At 34.8% G+C, this 25,540-nt stretch overlaps 1 protein-coding gene across 1 annotated transcript in view; it reads right to left on the reverse strand.

Annotated features, from left to right (window-relative positions):
* The window catches only part of CSMD3 (CUB and Sushi multiple domains 3), a 445,444-nt gene that overhangs the window by 382,235 nt on the left and 37,669 nt on the right, over positions 1 to 25,540 (reverse strand). The window contains exon 2 of the mRNA XM_053466566.1: positions 12,801 to 13,023. Within this exon, the coding sequence (XP_053322541.1) occupies positions 12,801 to 13,023 (223 nt within the window). The remainder of the gene's footprint in view (positions 1 to 12,800; positions 13,024 to 25,540) is intronic.

The following is a 25,540-nucleotide window of genomic DNA, read 5'->3' on the forward strand; positions in this document are numbered from 1 at the left end:
AAAAGTACTGGTACAAATAAAAATACTGATACAAATAAAAATATATCATAAAAGTCCTTAAAAAAGTCACTCTACGCGTTTCGCCGTGTGCGGCTTCATCAGGACTCCTGAACCCCATCAACACACTGTGAGTGGGAAATCTGCGATACGCAGGGCATTACACACTGTTTTACTCCTACACTATATATTTTTTTTCTCTGTTTTATTTTTCATTGAATGGAACACACGAGCAGACACAGGTATAGACTACTTAGGAATAAAAATCTCGGCAGAAGGAACTAAGATAATGGAAAGAAATTGTCAAGTCCTTCTAAAACAGACACAAGAGAAATTAAATAAATGGAAGTCTCTTCCTATTTCGTGGATGGGGAGAATCAACATTGTTAAATCATATATACTACCAGCGTGGCTCTATAGATTTAGAATGATCCCGGATATATTGTCTAAAGAATGGATTAACATAATACAAGCAAAATTAATGAAGTTTATATGGCGTGACAAATATCCTAGAATCCAAAAAGAAACCTTATTTTTACCTAGGAGTCGCGGAGGATTAGGCCTCCCCAAAGTGCTTAACTATTGGTATGCATCCATGATGTCTCATATATATAAAATGCAATTGTTGCAATCCAAGGAGTCTGACTGGTATAAAATCGAAAAAGCTATCTTAAATCTGACAGATTTAGAGGTAGCCCTGTGGCTGCAGAAAAAAAGAATTAAAAAAATATACGAAACATCTTAAAGGGACATTACTAGACTCAATATTATCATTCTGGCAAAGAGTTAAGAGGAAAATTGGCTTTAATGACTCTATAACTAAAAAGGCCCCTATACAGCTCTTAAACAAAAACATCCAGGATATAAATCTTAATGAATGGGCAAAATGTAACATAAAAAGAATAGAGGATCTCATGATAGGAAATAAACTTAAAGATTTCTCTACCTTAAGTTTTGAGATTGGTCTTATTAACAAAGAAATATTTAATTATATGAGAGTTAAGAATTATTTAACTCATCACCTTGTTGAAGACACTAAAAATGAATATCTAAAAAAAATTTGTGAAAATATTTGATAATCAGACTAAAGAGAAATCCCTAAAACTTTGTACAGACCTCATTCTGACGATTGATAATCTTAAACCCCCTCCTGCTTGGAAAAAATGGGAAAGAGATCTAAATACAGACATCTTGTCCTCTACAGAAGACCGTTGGATGATAGCTTGGAATCAAGTTATGAAAAATATCCACTGCTTAAATCTACAGGAGATATACTTTAAAATCGTAAATCGATGGTATATGATCCCAGAAAGGCTCCACAAGATAAACCCAGCAAATTCAAATCTATGCTGGAGGTGTCAAAGAGCTGAGGGCACGTGGATATACATCTGGTGGTCGTGCACCAAAATAATTGATTGTTGGAATAAGATATTTAATGTAATATCTGCCATAACAGATAAACAAATAGATAAGTCACCAATTAGGGCATTACTACTCCAAGATTGGGAGATGATTTCATTAAAACAAAAAAAAAATTAATAGATCATGTGATCCTAGCGATGTTAGCTGTCATTGCCAGAAATTGGAGGCAGGAAAAGACAATATCCTGGATATATGTTAAAAATCAAATTCTTAATCAAAAAAACATGGAATATGGCTATTATAGAGCGAACGGGCTTATTTATAAATATTGGGAAATATGGGGAAGACTAACCTTATAAAAAACTTACAAGATAGAAGATAGAAGAGTAACCCACTTTGGAGAAATATACATGAAATGATTACACAGTTACCATAAATTAGATTTGTTTCTTTTTTTTTTTTATGTACATTTATTGTTTATGTGTATTTTATTTAACTTGTTTTATTTATGTATACAACTTGTAGCTGGAGGCAACTAACATAATATATAAACCTCTAACTACAGTAGAGACTCAACAAGATAATACATATGCTACAAATTAATGTAAATGTATATTTAAGTCAATGTCTTTTATATGTTGTAATTTATTATATGAAAATAAAAAAAATAAAAAAAATTACTATTATCTGGAATTCACAGTAATAATTCTTAGATTTTATACAAATCTAACTCAAATTTGGATATTTTTTTCTCAGTTTTTCTAAAATTACTATAGGAATTAATGTATAGAAATAGAATGCAATAATAATAATAATAAATAATAATAATAATAACTTTTGGGTGACATGGAACTTGGTAAAGCACTAGGAAAAGACAATGTTGGAACAGCTAGTCACTTTATACACTATTTAATCTTTATGCATTGTAACTATAGCACTTTTCATTTCTAAGAGATTGGAAAGCCAACAATTTCAAAGGCAGTTGTTAAAGGCACAGTTAAAATATAACGTAGCACGTAAAAAGCCAGAACACAACACAAGCTAAAAATGTGAATGCAGAAAAAAATCCACACACTTTCATATTTGTAACAGAGAAAAACAAAGAGATAGTGGATCACGTATGATCATTAATTATGCTACATGTGTTACTATATTGGATTGGTCTTTTGATTGGCTGTCCGTATATTGATATGTGCTATTTAAGCTCCCACTTTTGAATGTGTGGAAACGTTGTTCTTTAGCTCAATAAATCTGCCTGACGTTGGAACTCGAGTGCCTGGAGCCTTTATTTATCTAGTGCTTTAATTGACGTCCCCTCCACCAGTTGGATGATTGGAGAGAGGACGTCACCGCAAGCACCGCCATTTTGGCCTCCAAAAGAGAAAGATCTCAAGGTAGCTTAACCATGCAAGTTTAATAGAACGTCCCTTTCCTAGTTGCTACGAAAGAAAATTGTGCCATGCAAGCATTTTTAAAAATGTAATTAGCCTTTTTAATAAAATTTTAAATACTTCTGTTACTTATTTTATTTAAAAAATGAAAGCATGATTTATGGGCACTTCAAAAAGAAAATCTATATTTAAAAAAAAAATGAAATTGTTTATGTCAACTATTAGTTTTGAATATCTACAATAGGCCAAAGCATAACATTTTTAAATACACAGCTGTACTAATTTAAACACTGAATTGCAAACTCTTTATGGCACCATAACTAGATTTTAACTTAAGAAATAGCAGTTTAGTTTTTTTGAAAAACATTTGATTTATTACCTGGATACATTTTGAATTAACAGCTGCTGTAGTGGATAACAAAGAACATAATTGATTAAATAAAATTACTTCCCAGTTCCACGCAATTATACAAATACTCTAATGTATTATGCTTAATATTTAATACGTACACTTAATTTATCAATGTAATATTTATTAAATAACCGTAAAAAGCAGGAAATTAATAGGTTTATTCATTTTTCATATATAAATATATATATATATATATTTTGTTACCAGTTCTTCATGCATGTATTCTATTTCTTATAAACCTGCTGCATTTATTTCGTTTTTCTACATGGATCACTTAATGAAACAGACACCACCAATGCAATGTACACAATAGATAACATTATTCATAACATAATTTCCCAAACAAACTGGTAAATTTTTTAAGGGAATTATAGTTATTCTCCTTGTAAAAAAAAAACCTACAATGTAGTAACAAGAGCATGAGCGAGGGCTTAACTTTTATATGAAGTTTGTCATATATACAGTATATATATTATATATATACACACACACAGCAATGCTAGAATCTTACTTGATTTTGTGTCAGCCAACAATTTAAAAAGATCACGCGTTTAGATAAGGATGACCTTCATGTGATTGATGGCCGTTTCATGCACTTGGTGACCTATAATTAATCTACCTTATCTAATGCACTTTAAATATTTTCCCCAACTGTGGATACAATCCCTGGAGGTTAAGTTATTAAGTTACTTCATTTGCTTACGTGGAAGTTTACTTTTGAATATTCTTAGCGTCTTCATATAATATTAAACCTTTTATTTTTACTACCAGATCAGGAATCCAAATACAGTTATCATTTTTAACTAAGATTAATGTGGTTTTTTGTACCATTCACTAGAGCAGGCAAACAACACATCAATCTCTCTCTTAGTCCATGAGGTATGGATCAAAAGGAAATGTACAAAGAGGTAATATTTGGCAAACATCTCTTCACCTTCCATTTAAAGGTCGTGGTACGTGTAGATTTTCCGTACAGCCTAGGCCGTAACCATGACGGAAAATCATTAGTTTAGTAAATTGTCTCCAGGTTTTCTTTTTTTGGGCTATAGGGTAAAATCTATAGCAGTCATGGCATTCGTTTCAAACATAACTGAACATTTTGTTATTTGTTTCTTCTTGGCAATAGTTGTACTGCAGTGTGAATCAGCTTGCTGACAGCTGTCGTTTCCCAGAAATTTATTTTTTCTCAACTTTTTTAGGTTCTGTTAACAGTTTTATTAACCTCTATAAATATGTGCTGCATTGGCCATCAAATACACCTTTGGTGGATTAATTAATGCTGTTTATTTAACCCATGTTAATTAAATAGCCACCTGTGCTTAAATGAGAAGAAACAAAAAATAGACATGTGCAAGTGGACCAAAAACAATTCACGTAAATGTTTTGGTTCATTTTTGGGCCATTCTTTTTTTCAGAAAATTAATTCTGTTTTCCTGCCGACTAGTTTTGTACGAAAATTGAGGTACTTTTTAAATTTGGAAACAAAAATTAATCGTCCAACGCCCACATTCACACTCATATTCTCCACCAACCGCGTGTCTCGCAGCTCTGCTTCTTCTCTAGCATCAGGCTCATCTTCTTGTTCTTCTCGCTCATGTCTTCTTTCTTCGTCCGTACAACCTCCCAGTGAACTTTCGATTCCAATTGGGGAGAGGGTGTCACTAGGCGCGCCGTAATTTTGCACTGGTGGTTCTCTTCCGGGAAAACGGCAGAGCTCACGGGCACACCCTCTCCCATAATCCTCCAACTGGGAGACAGCATGTCACTATAAGCTCTGCCATTTTTGTGGAAGTTCACCGAGAGGTCATGCATGCAGAGATGTGGACAAAGAAAGAAGACGGAAGACAGAAGAACAAGAAGACAAAGAAGATGCTAGAGAAGTGAAGCTGTAAGACACGAAAGCGGTCGGCCAAGAAGCAAGAATGTGAGAAAATGTACATGAGAGTGCCCACAAAATTCAAAAGAAAATTCTGAGCTTTTGGCTTCGTTTTTGGTTCTTTCATGGTGGTGTGGGGGGGGGTCTTGCCTCTTTTTCAGAGATAAGTATGAATTGACTAAGTATGTAAATTGTTTGCAATTCGTCCAAAACTGAATGCACAAGTCTAACAGAAAACATGCACTAGAAATTCCTACTTATTTACAAGTAATAATTTAGCTGTATCATTTTTGAAGACTATTGTTTCTCTCTTCTTGGCAGATTGTGTTAGAAATAAGGCACCTTTTTGTCTGTCCATATGTTTGATAGGACCTCTTAGGCTTTTTAAGCAAATCCTAGCCTTAAGGTTTATCGGTGACTAGATTTGTTCATAGAAACGCATCTGAATAAAGCTTCTCTATTACCGATTCTTACTGATGGTAATTAAAATACCTACCGAGTATTTTCATGGCCCAAAAAGTTCAGTTTTTGCTCTTTGTAATTTGTTAAAACATATTTAGTTACAAATTTCTAAAATGATTTTTAGGGAGAACCTAAAACACAAAAATACATGTTTCCTCTCAGTTCCAGGAACGAGTTTTTGTATCCAAAACAACCTAATTATTTATTGCCGATAGTGAAATGTCTATAAATTCATAATTATTTATTTTTAGTAGTAATACATACATGTATATAAAATATCTATGGGTTTCTTTCAAGGAGAATGTTGAGCTACACATTGTTCCAGTCACAGCATCTAGGAATTTATTGTTGAAATAATCACTTTAGAAGAAATTTGGCTTTATTCATTACCAAAAAGCACTGCCCAGGTACCATCATCACTCCCCCCGCCCACACAAAAAATGATCTTGATGACATCACAGACAAGGTGTGATTTAGGTGAAGTTTGGTAGACTTTGACCTTTTACAACCAAGGTCTTCTAAGTGTAAGTGATTATACTTTAATTTATTTAAGTTGGTCCACTGAGGGATCACAATGTTCCTTGACCATTATTAATTATGGACTGGAGTCCATAGCTTGGAATGTTTTAATGAGACAAGTAACATGGCACATATACAGTATGTAAATACTAAATTATACTAGAGATGTGCTTATTTTCACCATTATTTTAAATAAAAAAAAGATTATATTGTCTTTTAATTAATTTTTTTTTTTTTTTTATTAATGATTCCGGTTGTGACTACCATATGAATATTTGTCTATTACCCTTGGTTTTCTGTATTCTATGATGCTGTTAGCTGATCTACTTTCATAGACTAAACATATTGCTAAATTATGCTTTCTGATTAGAAGGATTTGTTAATTTTGATGGGTTCCTGATGATTCCCGTATTCCTGCTGGAGAATAACTAGGGTCTTATAATGAGAGTAATTATAAGCAATGATTGATTGAGCACACCTGGTGAAACACTTAATTGGCATTGCAAGTATTAGAACAATTATTTGCCTGCAGACATTATTGAATCTGACAATGGCAATAGTGTAAAGCACCTGCTTACTTTAAAGTTCCTACAATGTTTCTTGTAATATATGTGTCAAACATGGAAACTAGAAAACATGTATCACATGGATCCAAATCACCAAATTCAATGTTTCTTTTAGAATATATGACGTAGTCAGCATCAGAATAAATCACAGTCGTTGCTTTGTGGAAAAATTAAATGGTCTATATTTAACATAAATGTTTTTAAGACTAGCCAAAGAAGAATGATATTAAATCACTTTATGAATACTTTAAAATGCATTCTTTAGAAGTTAAAAAAATCACTTAGTTTAAGGAGAAGTCAGATCCCAGCCTCCTCCATGCTCCGACAATTATTGCCACTGATTTAAATCAATGGGAACATTAGATCCCCCAGAGACGTTCTCCAAGCCAGAGCTGACCGGTGGCAAGTATATCACATGTCAGACGATGTGCTCTGCCGAACACTTTGCCTACATGGAAAATAGCTGGAGGTGGGGAAAATTCATATAGGGGATTCTGCAGAATCCCCATAATTTATCCCTATTATTTACAAAATAGACACCACATAAATTTAAGTCTGGAGAATGAGCAAAAACATCCCTTTGGTTTGTATAGAATGCTTGCGCTAAACCCAGCATACCAAGTAACTTGCATTGCAATCACTTGTTTGGTCTTCTAAAAGTAAAATGTTAAATTAAATAATTATACAGTATGCGTTTTAGAACATTTTGAAGACACTTGTATACGTTGTGGTACAAGTTACTATATGCATGTAATTCTCAATCCTACATATCTTATTATGTCACTAGGACTCTTCAGATTTAGGTGTCGTTTTGTAGGATTGTTGGAAGAATTTGAAATGTGGAGATAGTTTTTTTTGTAACTGTCTGCTGTGAAAGTCAAACAATGTTTTATTGTGCGGGGGAATCACTGGTTGTATTCCCACCTGCTTACATGTTTAACGGCTGAATAGGTAAAATACATATCATAAGAGTAAGTGAACTACTGTGTAATGCGGAGAAAAAGATACAAGACAGTTGCGTTCAACCTATACCGACCCAGAGGAAGGTATATAACAATCTCCACTGATGCAGTTTATAACTTTGTCTACTGGGCATACATTCCATGAAATAAATATTTTATATTTCTAGTGGAAGAATTATATTATGTTTACATAAAGATCAGAATAGCTCCACTTCATACATGGACATTTAACCCACCAGGTATGTTCAACATAGAAATATAGAATTTCACCCATGTCCTTTCATATCTGTAGTTACTAAGCCTTGATGCAGATTTATTCCTAGTCATTTAGACTATTTTTTTATTAATTCACCAATTAGAATGAACATTAATCTAAACATTAGCCAATTGCCTATACTGAAAAATAAAACTGTTGAATCTTAATATAGATAAGAATAGTTTGGCACATTTAGTTTGCAGATTATTTTTTGTTTTAAACGGAGCCATCATATTCTGTAGCGCTGTACAATGGGTAGGCTGGACATAATTAGTATATAGCATATCAGTTTCACTTACAGACACAAGAGGGCCCTGGTCAAACAAGCTTACAAGTTGTCTGTTAAACCCCATTGGCCCCTAGACTTTTTGATGTCCAGGTTAACATTATAACTATGCTCTCATAAACGATACTCTTGCCCACCTATAGTTCTCTGCTTGAAAAAGTAAATCTGTAAACAATAATTTCTAAAATGTCACATTTATTTTGATTTAATGGCTGATTCTAGTAAATATACAGTATAATAGCTGTTTGTAGTTGGGTAGAAATTACATCACTTTAAATTATGCATGTTGAAATGTCTTGGCTGGAAATTCATAAAATATATATAATATGCCCCCAGCTTGCTGGCCATTGGGTTGAGGAGGTTAAAGTTCTGTAGAAATCGCTTTTCAAATGCATAGATTCCCATCTAGTGCCTCCCCACCTCCATTCCTGCTTCGTGAACCCTACCCCCCCCACACACATCTAAATCTCCCATGTAGGGTGGGATGAAGTGCATCCAAGATAACTTTGGATACCAGGAAGGCAGACAATGAAGCTCAACCTGCAACCAGTGGTGGAAAAATCACTAATTCGTCCAGAGTGGTTCAAATGATGCTCTTCACTTATCTACTCTGCAGAAAAAGGCAATGCAATTCTAAAGAAATAATCATATCCTTGCCTATTATGGCTGATTGCACCGGAGATTCCCAGAGTGGTTGAAAGATGCATTACACCTCCATTGACTTCGCTGGGCACAACAGACATGAGTGGGGTCTCTAGACTCTAGAATCTATTAAAATTAATGGCAGAAAGGGCATAAAACTTCTTCTTTAGCCAACTCGCAAACACTCGCAGTTTACTGAACAGATCCCAGTATAGTTCTTTGATTCGCCAACTTGCAATGTTTTAGCCCTTAATATCTGCTCTTTCTGAAGCTAGAGGACAAATGTTATAACCACTTCTCATTTGTAAGAAAATGGTTTGGCTATATCAATTATAAACAAAGCATGCTTTCTTCGGGGCATTATACAATGTATTTCCCATGTGTCTTCTAAAGGTGTGTTTGGAGTATTTTTCTTGTGTCGAACACCTTACAATACAGTGTGACCATTCTCTAGATAATAAGGTTTATTATATAAATACCCAATGTACATATTTTCTATCCATTCAACACAGTACATCTAATATCAAATTCCAATCTCCCTTAAGAAGATTTAGTAGAACCTCAATAAACTTCTTTATTGGAACCAATATACATTCTCCTTCATGTCTTTTAGCATAGTTTCTTATTCTATCATGTAAAAGCTCTTGTTTTTAGTCTTGGAAGGTCATTCAGCATCCATGGAATTATATTGTTGTATACTGAGATTTATGCTTATTACAGATCTTAAAAGTTATTTCTATGATCATGGTTTTATATACACAACAGACCAAAAGATGATCTAAATGTTTCTAGACCAACCCAATGAAATGTTTCAATACAAGAATACAAATTTTAAAATGCATAACACATAATGTTGTATCTTCCTGACCATTATAGTATTAAATCAAAAATTACCCAGACTATAAAGTACTAAACAAAATACAGCAAAGATGAATGACCATTGTGATCTACGTGGTCATGAAATAAATAGGAAAAAAAACATATTTCCTTAGAAAAAATAAAGAAACTACACTCATTACTTTTTATAGAGCATGCGTTGCACAATTCTAATTATTGAAAGCTAAGAAAGAATCAACAAACCATTGTGGGAACAAACAAAAAAAATATATTTTTAATTGAAAAAATCTTTATGCTCATGTTCCTTTGAAGAAAAATGCATCCTTACAGCTCAACGGCATCAAAGAAAAAATGTTAAAAGAGAGAAAATAACACATTTCTATAGAATTGCTAAGCAGTATAGACCCTTGGTTTCTGACATGTTTTCAGAATAAAGGAAATGCTGATTGCATTATGCCCATGTTATATCTGTTTCATATTCTGAGCCGACTGATACAAAAAGACCACAAGAAAGAAGCTTTAACGGTTAGAGAAAGATAGCATTATATAATCTCCGAGGATGGACGATGACGTTTCACAATAATGCTTCTTCTGCCGCCATGTGTAAATTATACCAACTATTAATATTAATCCATATGAGCTACACGCTGATTGTTCGGAAGGAAGAGGTCTGTATCAAATTGATTTATTCGTGTATAATGTTTGTGTGTCTGTTCTGCTTAATTCACCTTTGGTTTGACATTATTAACTTACTGATATTATCAGAGACACACAGTTACATGATGCATAATTAATGATCTGCACAACACGAATCCCGAAACATTATCAAACAGTGGATAATTGTACTTGTTGCTATAACGGGCTTCAAACTTTAATTAAAAGGAAGCAGAGAAAACGGGTTTATGGGATTTTCTTGAGCGCATTTTTCATCTGGACACACAGGGGTGTATTTACCTCCAAAGCAGACCTAGGCCTGACATAGTACAGTGTCCCTAGCCATTCAACTTAACCTATGGAAGTGGATGAAAACGCCGTGCCTATGCCTTCTGTGGAGACACATCGGGTGTCACAGGTTTATGTGTTAATATATATATTGTAACAAGGTGCAGGGTGTTGTTGTGGAAGGGGTATACATTCCTCCTCGATTTTGCAGGGTTTTGTATGACATATAGGGCAGGCTGGTGCTCCACCCCGCAGTTTACATGCACCTGGACTGACACAGGATCCAGTTTAAGCTGACTCCAATGCACTGGTCAGCTGCAAGTAATTAGCTGCACTGATTGCAATAAAGCCTGACCTGTTGGACAGAGGGAAGAAAGAGAGAGTTTGTTTGGAAGCAGCAGGGCTTGCTATGCACAAAAGAAACCATCAAAAATGTTGGTGAGATTACGTTTTGTTTAGTTTAGTCCCCGAGTAGTGAGGGACTTCTATGTTAGTAAGTGCTCAGACATGCTAGGCTTTTGTTTATAGGGAAATTGTTTATCTGTATAATCCTGTTAAAATCTGAATACATGGATTGCAAATAAATGGTGGTTGATTACCTCACCGAGACTGTGGCTTTACTACCCTAGAGGGCCGTGCTGTTTGGTGCCCTGTGTAAGAGTCAGAGTGTGTGAGTATGGGCCCAAATTTTCATCTGAAACAGACAGGAAATGGAATTTGTTGTCTGAAAATGAATGGGTCAAAAATGAACTGAAAAATATGTCTGAATCATTTTTGACCCATTCGCACATGTCTAATATATATATATATATATATACATATATATATATATATATATATACTGTTCTTCTTTGATTATGTTGCCTTTCAGATTATACTTGCTAACATTGTAACATCCCTCCTTTCGTAATGACCTCAATGTATAATATGTTGTTGATGTATTATTTCATCTGCGGTGTATTTCTGATTGCTGTAGGGTATACCTGTAATGTAGACATATTCTTAAACTGGCAAATATTCAGTATGTGTCTGGAAGATGCCTGTAAAATCACACCCGCACATTGCTCTAGGTGACGTATATAATGTATCTACAGATATTTCTCTCCTTGTTTTGCTTTTGTCGAATGAGACCTATCCATTTATGTACAGTAATGGCACATAATAGAAAATAGTTGCTTATAATGCCATCTAGTCATTTTCCTTTTGCTGTGGATAAAGTATCAGACTTAGAGAATTGTACAAAAAAAAAAAACACACACAAAAAAAACAAACAAAAAAAACCAACATCAAACCAAAATGAGTGTGTATTTAGTTTGGCAGTGATATAATAAAAAGGAAAGACTTTCCAGGATCTCATGAGATCAAAACTTTATTTCTTGAAATATTGGTGTATTCTATACACATAGGATTAGAAGTAAAAGATGCATCCATTTCCACTGTACGCAGACTTCCCAATTTCATGGCTATATATATATAAGCCACATGCAAACACTGGCTTCGGATTTTGTTTGGCAGATTTATCTGACAAACATGAAATATTTTTAACAATAGAGCTGGCCGGGCTGCTGTCAGCTCAAGCCAATACCAGACATTACAGGAAAGGAAGCCAAGCTGGAAGAGAGAAGCCACTAAATGTGTATCCGCTCCTTCTTTCATTGTGTCCTTGACCATGCCCAGAAGGACACGCATGAGTATCTGGTAAGGCTTGGCTTGTGCATGAAGGTCTACGGTCTGGCTTGACCCAACAGGCTTGTCTACATCTGGCTATTATACACCAAAGCCTTTGTATGTCATACACAACCCTACAAATGCCATTTATATGCTATTATGAATGAATTATTCTGTATTGTGTTTAAAATTGAACAAAATCATATATACTGAACAAAACAATTTTTCTAAATGTATTTAAAATGGTGGATAGTGGGTCAGTCCTAGGGTTTTTATTACCCTGGGTACGCCATGACTTTGGACCCGCTTGTATGTCGTTGCTTTGCTACTACTGAGAGAACATGGTGGTGGCCCTCCAATACAGATTACAAGAGGTAGCTGCCGAATTTATCTATATGCCCCCCCCTCTAGAAAAGATATATAAAAATGTTGTAATAAAACTAGCAACTAATCTTTTGTTCTAATTCTTAAGCACTTAAGTTTTGTCTCCAGTTTATATTATAGCTGAAATGAAAGTACATGAATTATTTCTCTTCAAGAAACAAAACAAAGTTATCTTTTGCAAAATGTTATATTTTGTTAAACACAACAATACATTTCTAAAAAGTATTTTAAGGCTTACCTCGTTCTAAAGTTCGTAGGGTGAGGATGTCCATCATACAATGATAAGTAATCATACTCTTCCTCCAGAGCGAATGATTGAAAGGCAATCTGGATTCTGTTGTGTTCCTCTCCTACTATTACCCATGTACAGTTTGCACCATTTGGATAACCATATGGGAAGCCTGGACTTTCTATAGTTCCATTCAAACCTTTTAACGTTCCACCACAAGTATATATAAATCCTGCAAAGTAAAAGGGAACATTTAATAAAGATTAAAGACAAAAACCCTAAAATATGTAAATATATTCAAAGAACTAGGCAAAGGGTGGCCACACCAAATATTGATTTAATTTACATTTTTCTTTTGTTGATTCACTTATCATTTTGCTAAGTGATAAAAAAAATAAAAAAAAAATCACACCTGTGTATAACTTTTTCACGCTACTATATCAAACATACATATAATTGTAGCACAATTTCTTCACAACATTGCAGATATTCCAGAAGTGAGCATTACAATATAATACAGGAATATTTTTGTGACATTCTTGTCCAAACTGTAATCATCAATAAGCGTTAGTGACACTGATATGTTTTTTTTTTTTTTCTTATTTTATCACTTTTTGGTGATTGGGAAGGATCCTCATATAAATGACCATTCCTGGGAACGTTCATGGATTTTCTTCTAATGTCAAGGTCTCAGGGTGAAGGGGCCCAAACCTCAGGTTCACAAAGTCTATAGCTGACACATTCATAATCCACATCCATCTGATAATATCTAATATTCACAATTAGCACTTTTCCTGCCAGTGTCTCACAGTTGATAATTGATATCCCTGTCCAAATGTATGTTATTCAATTGAGCGTATCTCAAGTCAAGGTTTCCATGAGGACCAGTATTAGAGCCATTTGGGTAATACATTTGATGAGTTACTAGATAGAATCTGCATGATGGACTATTAAAGGGTTAATATTTAAAGACTCTCAGGATCAGTTTATTTAGAAAGTTTTTTTTGCGAACGTTTGGTTTTTAGATTGTATATGTATTATATATATATATATATTCTACAGTAATATCATATAAAAAATGCCAGTTTCGGCGGGGAAACGTTGTGGTGATATACAAATATAAATAAAGATACTTAAAATGTTTATTTCAAAAAGCATCAGACCCTCTAAACAAAGATCCAGAAAACTACATCACAACTGTTATATTCATCAATGCCTTGGAAATCTATTAAATTGGAAGGAAGTCTTTATTTTTATATCTACATTTTTTTTTTTACAGCTCCTCTTTTGCATATGCATTGTTTACATCCCTCTGATTTGGTTTGGTACAGATAGCGCCGATGGATTAAAACTAAAAGATACTAGAAATACATAGCAATATCAGTAGGTGCCACCAGCGCAAGCAACACAATGTAATAGGCTATTAAAATGACTCTACACAGATTTACAGACCTAAAGCTCCATTAATAAAACACCACCAATCACCAGAGTATGGACGTTTGGGTAGCCAAATCACATTGAAAAAGAGCTTATGCTGACATCTTCAAACAAAAACTTCCCCCACAGCACAATTCCTTAAAGAAATGTAATCTATAAACTGAGCATTTATTTCATAATCAAATTATTATTTAGCTAAACAAGTATCCATTTCAATCATATTTTTACACTGAGCTTGCAGATGGGGAACTCTTAGCCAAAGATGCTGTAAAAGATAATCATATATCAGAAAACATTATTTACTATACATATTGTGACACAACACTCTGTCCGGGAATCTTTACTCACACAGAGTCTTCCAGGTTGCAGAGACGGCTCAGACACGAGGAGGGTTAAGTAAAAGGCTGTTTTTATTTGTCACCACAGACATAACAGAAAAAAATAAACCAAAACAAAAGCCTTACTCTTATGAGCACTAACTAACACAATGTTCTCCAACCTAACTGCAGTTGGACGGCTTATCCGTTACCAACAAAACAAAATAGCAGAATATCAGTAATAATAACAGCACTCCTCTCTCCCTCCTGCTTTCCCAGGGAGCAAAATGATCTCCCTGCTCTCAGATCAGGAGGCTACTTAACTGCCTCCCCCATTAATTAGTGGATACAGGTGAGTACTAAGAGAGTATCCGTGAATCTCCGGACTGGATTCCCACCTGCTGTTCTTCGGCTGCTCACAAACTGTGGAGTGGAGCACTGGTTCTCCATAGACATAATAGACATAATACTATACTATACTAATACTATTAGGAAACATCCACAGAATACATAAATATATAAAAATATATTATTGGCTGCAGTAATTCACAAAATACATTTCTGAGAGGTTCAAGCATTTTAAAGGATCCAGTTACTGTACAGTTTGACAGAGGATACACAGGTTACATCGAAATACACATAAGGTGATGCTCTATAAGTCAAGGTAGAGCCACGGCTTTCAGTGGAACTATTACTTCCATTTATTTATTTATCTATTTATATTAATTTGAAAAGGTGAGAAAATTCTACAAATATTTTTATACTGCATTACAAAGTATTTTTTATCTTTTAAAAAAATCTTATGTAATTTATGTATGTTATGGTTGTTGGACCCCCATAGTACATGTGCTCGGGGGGAAAAAATAATCCCACAATCCTTTAATTTAATAAAATAAATAATTTAATGGTGAAAAGGTTTCTTCAATCTCTCTGTCCTGGAGAAAATCTTGCTTTTTAATTTACATCAATGAGTACATTACAAGTGTGACATGACATGAGTGGGTGGAAAGTGGCGATATCTGTCCATTGTCCTCGTTGTCAATGCGTCTGCAGAAGCTACCCCTGAAACTTAATTCACAATAAATCTGGGCTTCCCTATAAATTATTCTTCTCACCTGGAAGATCAATTTAACATTTTTGAGCTTATCCTATGCGTTTTTTTAGTTCAATCAATGAATATTTTAAACAGAATTCTAAGACCACTATTTTCATAGATGCTCCAGATTAGTTTACATTTCTAACTAAATACGCAACACATTTATTCAACATAATTATTTTTTGGAGGACAAGTAAATCAAGGTATTTGAACAAATGCAATTGCAATCATACCGCTTTTTTGTTGTGATGTTTTTTTTTTTTTAAAAAAAAAAAGCAGAATTGAAATCATCCTACAACAAAAGATTGTCACCAATTAACAGGTCCATCCATAAACATTGCTGCACCGAGTAATTTCTCTGGGGTCGTCCCACATATATTTTAGATGGATGGGTTTTTACTTCCTACAAACAACTAATTGAAGAATGTAATGTATTCTCAAATGTAACATCTCCAGGAGAGAGACAGTCCATATTAGTACCATCTTCGCTATCACACTAATGCAAATTGGGAGTTGTGTTTTGAATATTTATCTTGCATTCATTCATTATTCCGGTTCAATATGAACACTTCACTGAGGATTAGATTACCATTGTTTCTTAACAATAGATTCTTTTTAGTTATTTCTTTGATGATAAAAATGTCCGCTCGCAAAACATACTTTGTTTGTTAGAATATTCTAAAATTATATATATATATATATATATATATATATATATATATATATATTAAGCTCTTTATTGGTTATAGCTCAAATGCAGCTCTCTAGTGCAAAGGTTACATATATGTTCCTACCAAGCTCACTGATAATCTGATGATTTGCCTGCTCCACCAGTTGGACAATATGGACATCTGGCAAGCTAATGGTCTTCTCTCATGACGATAACTTTAGTTAAATTACATGAAATTACATTTATTTATAAAGCTCCAGCAAATTCTGTAGCGCTGTTACAATCAGTAGGATAACTTAAAGTCATACACAATAACTGGTACAAAAAGAGAAGAGGGCCCTGCTCTTGCGATTTTACAATCTAGTTGGTGGTTGGGGGGGTCAAACAGTAGGAGAGGGCGGATGGGGATGAGTTGATCGGGTCTAGATCGCTTGATTACGATGATGGTGGACAGTATTGGGAAGAAAGGTTATATGCTTTTTGAAAAAAGTAGGTTTTCCGAGAGCTTTTGAAAGTTGCTTACGCAGAAGAAAGTCTGACGGAAAAGGGGAGGGAATTCCACAGGAGGAGAGCAGCACAAGTAAAATCCTAAATACAGGAGAGGGAAGAGTAATGACAGTAGAAGAGAGCCGCAAGTCGCGAGAGGAACGAAGAGGGCGGTTAGGGGTATAGGGTAGAGATACAAGGGGGTGCAGAGTTGTTAATGGCTCTGTAGGTCAGGGTCAGAAGTTTAAATTTGATTCTGAAGGGCATGGGGAGCCAAAAAAGTTATTGGCACAGATGAGAAAATTGGATTTGAACACAAATTAAACAGGTACAGCCAAGTGAGACTCTACACAGACAATGATTTGCTCTGTCTGCTTAGTAAAAAGAAGTGTGTAGAAGTAGATTTTCTAGAGAATTGACAATGAAGAAACCTTTTATTTCTACCCTAGAGATGGCAAAAGATGAATGCTGGTATTTAATCACAAATATACAAAGCTACAAATATCTAAGATATAACAGATAACTGTTAATGAGTGATGTTTTGAGTCCTACCAGTGCTAACTTCTCATCTAATTAGATTGCCTTGTCAAAGACAACAGAGACGTCAGCAGCTTTCCTTGATCTTAATGACTGTAAATCATTAAAGATAACCTTTAAGAACCTTAATATTAGTGGATTATATTATGAGCCCTAACATGCGTACTGAGTATAGAATTTACATTTTATGTAACTCTATCGCAAAAAACATGTATTTAACAAGCTTAATTAGTTAGTTAATATTAAAGGTCTAGTTGCTGAAACAAGAATGCCTAAACGATTATCACGTTTTCAATGTTCTCCCATGACACTACTTAGATAGACAGCTCAGAGACTTTGGCAAGTAGGCATAAACTGTATTGTTCTAGGAAACAGACATTGAGCTCGGTTTGTTTTCATTAACCTGGAGGACACGTTCTAGTAACCCCACCACTCAAAAAATAAGAAGCGTGGAAAAGATACCATCGTCAATAAAAAACCGCACAAAATTATTAACACTTAGATTTTCCGCCCAGGGGTTGTGGTTCTTGAAATTAAAAAAAATTGTGCTTTCACCCAAAGTTATAAGAAGCTGTATCATTAGTCAACGTAAAATATATTTTAATATTGGGTACATTTTTATATTTTTTGGCTCGCATTTACCAAATTTGACGATTTTCTTCTACAGCTAAAATGGTACCATCCTATATTTGTATACATTTTATTCCAAGAATTTTATATATATAAACTGAGGATTCCATATAGAAAATCTATGTACAAAGCTTTTTTATAGAGGGTAAATTCTCTAACTAGACACTCTGACATCCACCATGAGAACATTATTTAAAATAACCGCATTGTTAGAATATTTTTAATAATTACATTTTAGCATGGGATACAAAAAGAAAACACTTCTACTTTAATTTCTACATTAACATAAACATTATTTACAGGGTCATTATTATAATCAGCTTATATATATACAACATTGGTCTCTGTCATTCATTTACATGGAGAGAAGTATCATATAAATAAAAAAGGAGAGAGATGGCTGAGCTTTCAGCCCGTAGAAAGTTATACCACAGCTTACAAAACACAAATTGCAAGAAAGTTGTGTTTCCAGTTGTAAGCATGTACAATAGTCTATAAGTAGTTTATAGGGCTATTTAGACATTTCCTGACTTATTTAATATGCCCTTTAACATAAAAATTCCTATCGAAATCAAATTCATTTCTGAATCCCCTTTACAAAATATTATATGTCTACCTAGAGGCAATTGAATTTATACATTATCTTTTAAAGGTCCCCAAAGGATAACTACCATATAGATGTACCATTCTCTACCCTGAAGCATTTTCACCTTAGGTTTCTCTAATGGGATCAATTGTGTGACGGTAACATTAATCGCCCTGAGGCAGATTCACCTCTGCTTCAGCAACGACATCAATCCCTTCTAGACTGCCACACGCTGGACCCTTGACTCCTTCTGTGTCTGTGTATTGAAAAAACCTCTATATCATAAGGTCAATTACATTGTTCTTGTTTTAAAAAATGCGAGACAAGTTGTTTGAAGTTAAATGTTAAAATTCTGCAGTTATTGTTCAGCCAATGAAGATCCAGGAACAATGCAGGAGCAACCAACCTATATCCCTCCTAAATGTTGATCGGAAACTATTGATGAACCCACCCAGATTACACAGAGTTTACACCTAACAGGGATGCAGGAGACAATATATAATGTCTACCAGAATACGCAAAGCCTTAAAACACTTTCTCCTCCTGAACACCGACGCAGAGAAAGTGTTTGAGAGGGCAAAACAATACTTGAAGTGAAGACCTGCATCAATATTAGAGTCTAGAAGATGTGGAGAACAGAAGAAGCACAAGATGGAAGACGATGAATGACAGAAAGGTGGTATCTATGAAGGGATAATAATGCTTCCATAAATATAAATATTCCAAGGGTTAATGAGATGGTGGATTTATTATAAAATATTTTACATAGTAGTGAAATCTGGGCTCACTTTAATTAATTCAAGAAGAAATATCTTCTACTGTAACCAACAAATACTTAATTTAAATACTCACTGCTCATATATTTTTGTTGACACCTACAGCTCTTTAAGAAACATTTGATGTGTTTGACCTTCTTCACAGTAAGACATCATGTGCCGAAAGCTGTACAAAATGCTTAGAAATGCACTTTAATCCATATGTCTGTTAATACATGGCAGGGGTTGTTCATTAAAGGTTTCCTGCTGTGAACCCAAAACGCTAAATATAATTGAAGTATAATATAAAGAAAGAAAAAAACTAAAAAAAAAATTATATATATATAATATATACCAGTATCTTACATAGTCCACTTATCCTTTAGTAAACCCATGTAAAATCTCACTTGGTCCTGTGCCTTTTATTATGTCTAGGGCAATATAACTAAACGAAAAACATGACAAATAGCAGCTATCTGAGGGATTGTTATTGTCTTTACATATTCCTTGAAAAAAATTGCAATACGTGTTCTCATTATATGATCATTTAAAAGAACATTTTGTAAAATTCCTATAAATGCATCTGAAAACGCCAAATGCTGCAAGTCGTCTACGAAGAAAATGTCTTCTTTATGTAAACAACCAAATGCAATTTGAAACACTGTAATAGCTTATTTGTAGAAAATACTGTAAATGTATTTGAACCATGGCTTCCCTTCATGCTATTACCATTGAGCTATCTACAGGTAGGTTTAAGCATCTTTAAATAGACTGCATGTCTACCTAATTGAAGCATTTTGCATTTTTTCCACCAAAACATATAATTTTGCTTAGGAAATTAGACCATATTTTGTCTTAGTAGTTTCTACGAAGATTCAGGAATTATTTGGGTAATGGAAGTATACATTCACATTCATTAATAACTTAAAAAAGCCTACTCTCATTTACTATATGCACTGGTTATTTAACCTGAAAATGGAATTCCATTAGTAAATGGATATATCGTTATTTACCTTTATTTATTAAGCATTAACATATTCTACATATGATACAAAGGTCTGCAACAGGGAGACCTTCCGGTTGGAACAGCTCCAATGGCAAATGATTTAAGTAACTTAGAAGAATGGTCGAGAGCCTGGCAGCTGCAGTTTAATATTGATAAATGTAAAATAACGAACTTGGGACGTAAAAATCCCCAAGGAAGAATACAGCATCTGGGACAGTGTTCTGTCAGTGACGATGGAAGAGAGGGACTTAGGAGTAATTATTTCGGATGACTTAAAGGTAAGCAGAGAATGCAATACAGCATCTAAAAGCAAGCAGGGTGCTGGGTTGTATAGCGAGAGGCTTTAAGAACACAAAGAGGGAGGAGGTTCTGCTACTTTACAGATCTCTGGTCAGGCCTCACCTAGAGTATTGTGTACAGTTCTGGAGACCCCAACTCCAGAACGATATTGGCACATTGGCGAGAGTTCAGAGGAGAGCTACAAAAATGATGAATGGTTTGCAGGACATAAGTTATCAGGAAAGGATAGAGGATCTTAATATGTATAGCTTGGAGGAAAGAAGAGGGGGGGGGTGCAACAGAAACATTTAAATACAAGAGGGAAGCTTATTTGAAAGGAGGATCAATGTTAGAACAAGAGGTCATCATCTAAAACTAGAGGTTCATAGGTTTAGATGTAATGGAAGGAAGTTCTACTTTACATAAATGAGTTGTCCTCACTATTTGCCCTGATCAAAGACTAATAGGGGTTTAAACCCCTTACATCAGGACAAATGGACAGACTAGATGGGCCGAATGGTTCTTATCTGCCGTCAGATTCTGTTTCTACGTTAAAAAACATGTGAACATACAGATACAATAGAAGTTAAGGATCCTGTCGATCAGATTACAATGGATCCTTACAGCACTTCTATAGAAGATTCTCAGCAAGAATGGTCTGCTTAGAAGGCGGGCTTGTGAGCTTACATTCTAAAGGAGGTATATGGTTAATTGAGACAAAATGAGGGATGAAAAAGTCAAAAAAATCAAAACAAGCTGAAGGAAGTGGGCTCAGTGAATCAATGGTTAAGTATGTGGAAAGAGGTGGTAATGCAAATAGATGGGCAAGTTTAGCAGGGGTTGGAGGAAAGTGGTTACAGGATGTAAATCCGGCTCTAAGTAGGTGCATTAAGAAATGAACAGATTGGGAACATTCCAAGCCTTTTAAACTGTCTGTGTATACGGTAAATTAATTATTCTTTACATGTGTACTTTATAAGTAAATTATGCATACATTTGTCACTGCAACTCATAATGTCAAACATGGTTTTCTAATTAATTATCTACTGTTAATTAACTACTGCTTCATTATATATATATATATATATATATATATATATATATATATATATGCAGTGATGTGAGAAAGTATTTGCCCCTTCCCCATTCCTTCTATTTTTTTTTCTTATTTTACACATTTAAATGTTTCAGATCATCCAAGTATTTTTAATATAAGACAAAGACAATGTGAGTAAATGTAAAACACAGCTTTTAAATGATAATGTATTGGACGTAAACAGTTAAAATCTATATCAACTATTTGACAAAGTAATTGTCCCCCCTGAAACGTAATAACCGGTTGTGCCACCCCTGGCGGCAAGTACTGCAATCAAATGTTTGTGATAACTGGCAATGCGTCTTTTACATCGCTGTCAGGGAATTTTGGCCCACTCTTCTTGGCAGAGTTGTGCCACATTGGAGAGCTTTCGAGCACAAATTGCCTTTTTAAGGTCACAGCTTCTCAAGTCAGAACAATTCATGGTTCTGTCAATCATGGCAACCCGCCCAGGTCCTGAAGAAGCAAAGCAGCCCCACCACCACCACCATATTTGACTGTTGGTATGACGTTCTTATCGTGGAATGCTGTATTAGCTTTATGCTAGGTGTAACGGGACCCATGCCTTCCAAAAAGCTCCACTCTTGACTAATCAGTCCACAGAATAGTATCCCAAAAGTCTTGGCGTCATCAAGACATGTTTTGGTAAATGTGAGCCATGTTCTTTTTGGTCAGGAGTGTTTTTTGCATGGCAACTATCCCATGGATGACATTTTTGCACAGCTTCTTTCTTATTGTGGAATCATGAACACTGACCTTAACTGAGACAAGTGAGACCTGCAGTTCTTTACATGTTAGTCTGGGTTCTTTTGTGACGTCCTGGATGAGTAGTTGATACATTATTGGAGGAATTTTGGTTAGCCGGACACTCATGGGAAGGTTCACCACTGTTGTAGCCTGACAGTTCCTATTTAATTGATTTGGGTGTGTCTAGTTAGATTGAACCCAATTATCAATTACATTTGGTTCAATAGTTAATTTAGTAACTAACTGGGACAATTACTTTTTTCACATAGGGGCAGGTAGGGTTGGACAGCTTCTTTACGTAAAATAATAATTTTAAAACGCCATTTTGTTTTTATTCTGGTTATCTTTGTGTAATGTTACAACTAGTTGGATGATCTGAAACATTTAATCCTGACAAATATGCAAAAGTAAAAGAAATTGGGAAGGGGCAAATCCTTTTTCGAATGCACTGTACAAACATACAATACCTTTCCAGCGATCATAAACATGAAAGTTATGGTTTACCGGCATTGCACGCATACTGGCAAAGCTATCTGAAAACCCACTTTTTTTGAGAAGCGTACAACCTTTCTTCCTAACACCCTCAGCCATCATCCTAATCAAGCCATCTGGATGACCAACAACCTTTACAGATCATCCTGACTCGACCAACGCATCCCCGTCCTCTTCTACTGTCTCACCTCCCCCTCTACCACCGACTAGATTGTAAGCTCACAAGAACAGCACCCTCTTCTCCATTTGTACCAGTTTGTTATTGTTTGTGATTTTAAATTATTCTACTGACTCTGTTGTAACAGCGCTACGGAATCTGCTGGAGCTATACAAATAAATGTAATGTAATATATTTTAGTGCTTAATTTTTTACTTTAATTAGATACAGCAGTGTTATATATATATATATCATATAGATTTGATACACTAGTGTTTTACAGACGGTGTGGACACTAGAACAATAATGGTGTATTAATAAGTAATACAGCAGCTGCTTGCCGCAGTGTAAATTCACCTGCCCACTGGTTAGTAAAGCACCAAACGTATCCGAATCGTGCCAATGTATTTCCGTCATATCCAGTGTCTGAAACGCGATGATATTCGGTGACTATAACACTGTCACATTTGGGGACTGTACTATAGTGCTAGGTGATGGAAAGCACATCTTTAAACTCCTAAGTCAGTTGATCAAAGGGTCATATTTACCAAGGCGCAGCATAATAGGCAGCCACGATGTACGCCTGGCTCACTCTAAATCACGTTCACAGTTTGAACCTTTGAAGATGGAGAATCTCAATGTGATAAATTTCCTCGCGCGGCGTGTACATTCTGTTACTGAAACCGGGGAATGTGTTTTTAGCCTGTGGCACAGGACAGCAGGAGGGATAATTCTGCTACATCTGTAGTAAATATAGGATTAGCATGAATATTTACCGCTTGCATGAACATACTACTATTACTACGGTCAGGAATATATTTGTTCCCCATTGAATAATATATAGCATGTAGAAATGAATAATTATAATCTGTGCAATGTGTACATTTGATAAGATAACGTAAAATTTGTGGCGGGCATTTTAAATGTAGCCTTATCACCATAGCAACCAATGTAATGTTGCTGCTGATTGGATCATTTCACAGGCTGCAATGGTGATAACACTACCTCTAATAAATAGCCTCCAGTAGGTTAAGAAAATGTTTGGGCCTTCATCCCTTCATTGTTATCATCCCTCTTTATAAATGCCTCAAAATCCGGGTTAAAACCCGTAACGTTTACAATGCCACTCTGATCCAAGTGTGTTTTAAAATATAAATAATGGGATTTTAAAATGGTATATATTAACCCCTTATGCACTACAGGTTTTTTTTAAAGCGCTAAATAGTTTTTAACACTTTAGCTTGTTTTCAAGCATATATTTCCCTTCTTTCATTTAGTTTAATTACACAAATAATTTTCCAGGACAGGTAGAACTGAAAAAAAGATATTTGTAAAAAAAAAAAAAAAAGTTAAATATCTGCAATAATGTAGACATATTTAGTTGACAAAAGGTTGCTTTTGACAATCGGCAGTGTGTTTTCTTTTAATACACATTTTTAAATAAAGATTCCAAAGTAGATTACTTCATGTAGTTAACAGCAGTTCACAATTTTAGAACCAACATGTTATATACATTGTTCCAAAACTTAACTGACTGTAAATAGTATACATTATAAAACTTTGCATGCATAAATTGCATGCAGCAGATCTGTCACTAGACCTCCTATGAGGAAAACGCGAGTAGCAGAGACAAGTCAATGTGAAGACGTGAAACAGATCTACGTTTCCTCTTTTAATTTATAAACGAGGCCTTGTATTTAGGACCCCTATATAGGGTTGACCCTTGGGTCTCTAGCACATTAGGAAAAAGAAGTTGTCTTTGTTACCTCACGATGGAGGACGTATATGGTGGATGTTGTCTACCAATTCATACACACAGCACACGCAATTTCTTTGTTTATACATTATTACCATTAGTGTTACCGTTGTCTACCGAAAGTGTTTATTTTATTTTAGTTTATTATAATTTCATCATCCGAATATAACAGTGGAAGCAGAACGCATCTCCTAATTTTTCTTTTTCGATATGTACGTGTGACCCTCATTTCCGTAACAAATGATGTAGTAATTAAATTGTGGTAATTTTTTTTGTTTCAGTTAAAAAAGGATTTCTTGAGATTTGGGTTTCTTACGCTCTAAACGCAGCCTATCAATAAAGAAAGTGGGCTATGAAGTGTCTAATTAGTCGAAGGCTTGTAAAAGCCCGATTTGATGGAAAAAGGGCAAATCTATTGCTACTTCTGTCATAAAAACTGGCTGACGCAGGTGATTGAAGAGGGTCGTATAACTGTATATTAGCGTCATGTTTTCATGAGAACATAGTTGACATTTACCTTCTGAAAGAAAAATGTTTTTCTAGGTGCATTGTTTCATGGTCATTAAATCTTTCAAAAACATAAATCAGGGACTCACACTTGATGGATCACCGGACATTATAACCCTTCCCTGTGTAGGCACACATTGGGAAATAATATAAATAATAATGATAATAAATTCATTTGGAAAAACATAACAAGGT

Source organism: Spea bombifrons, chromosome 5 (genome assembly GCF_027358695.1).
Source record: "Spea bombifrons isolate aSpeBom1 chromosome 5, aSpeBom1.2.pri, whole genome shotgun sequence".
Lineage (NCBI taxonomy): Eukaryota > Metazoa > Chordata > Amphibia > Anura > Pelobatidae > Spea > Spea bombifrons.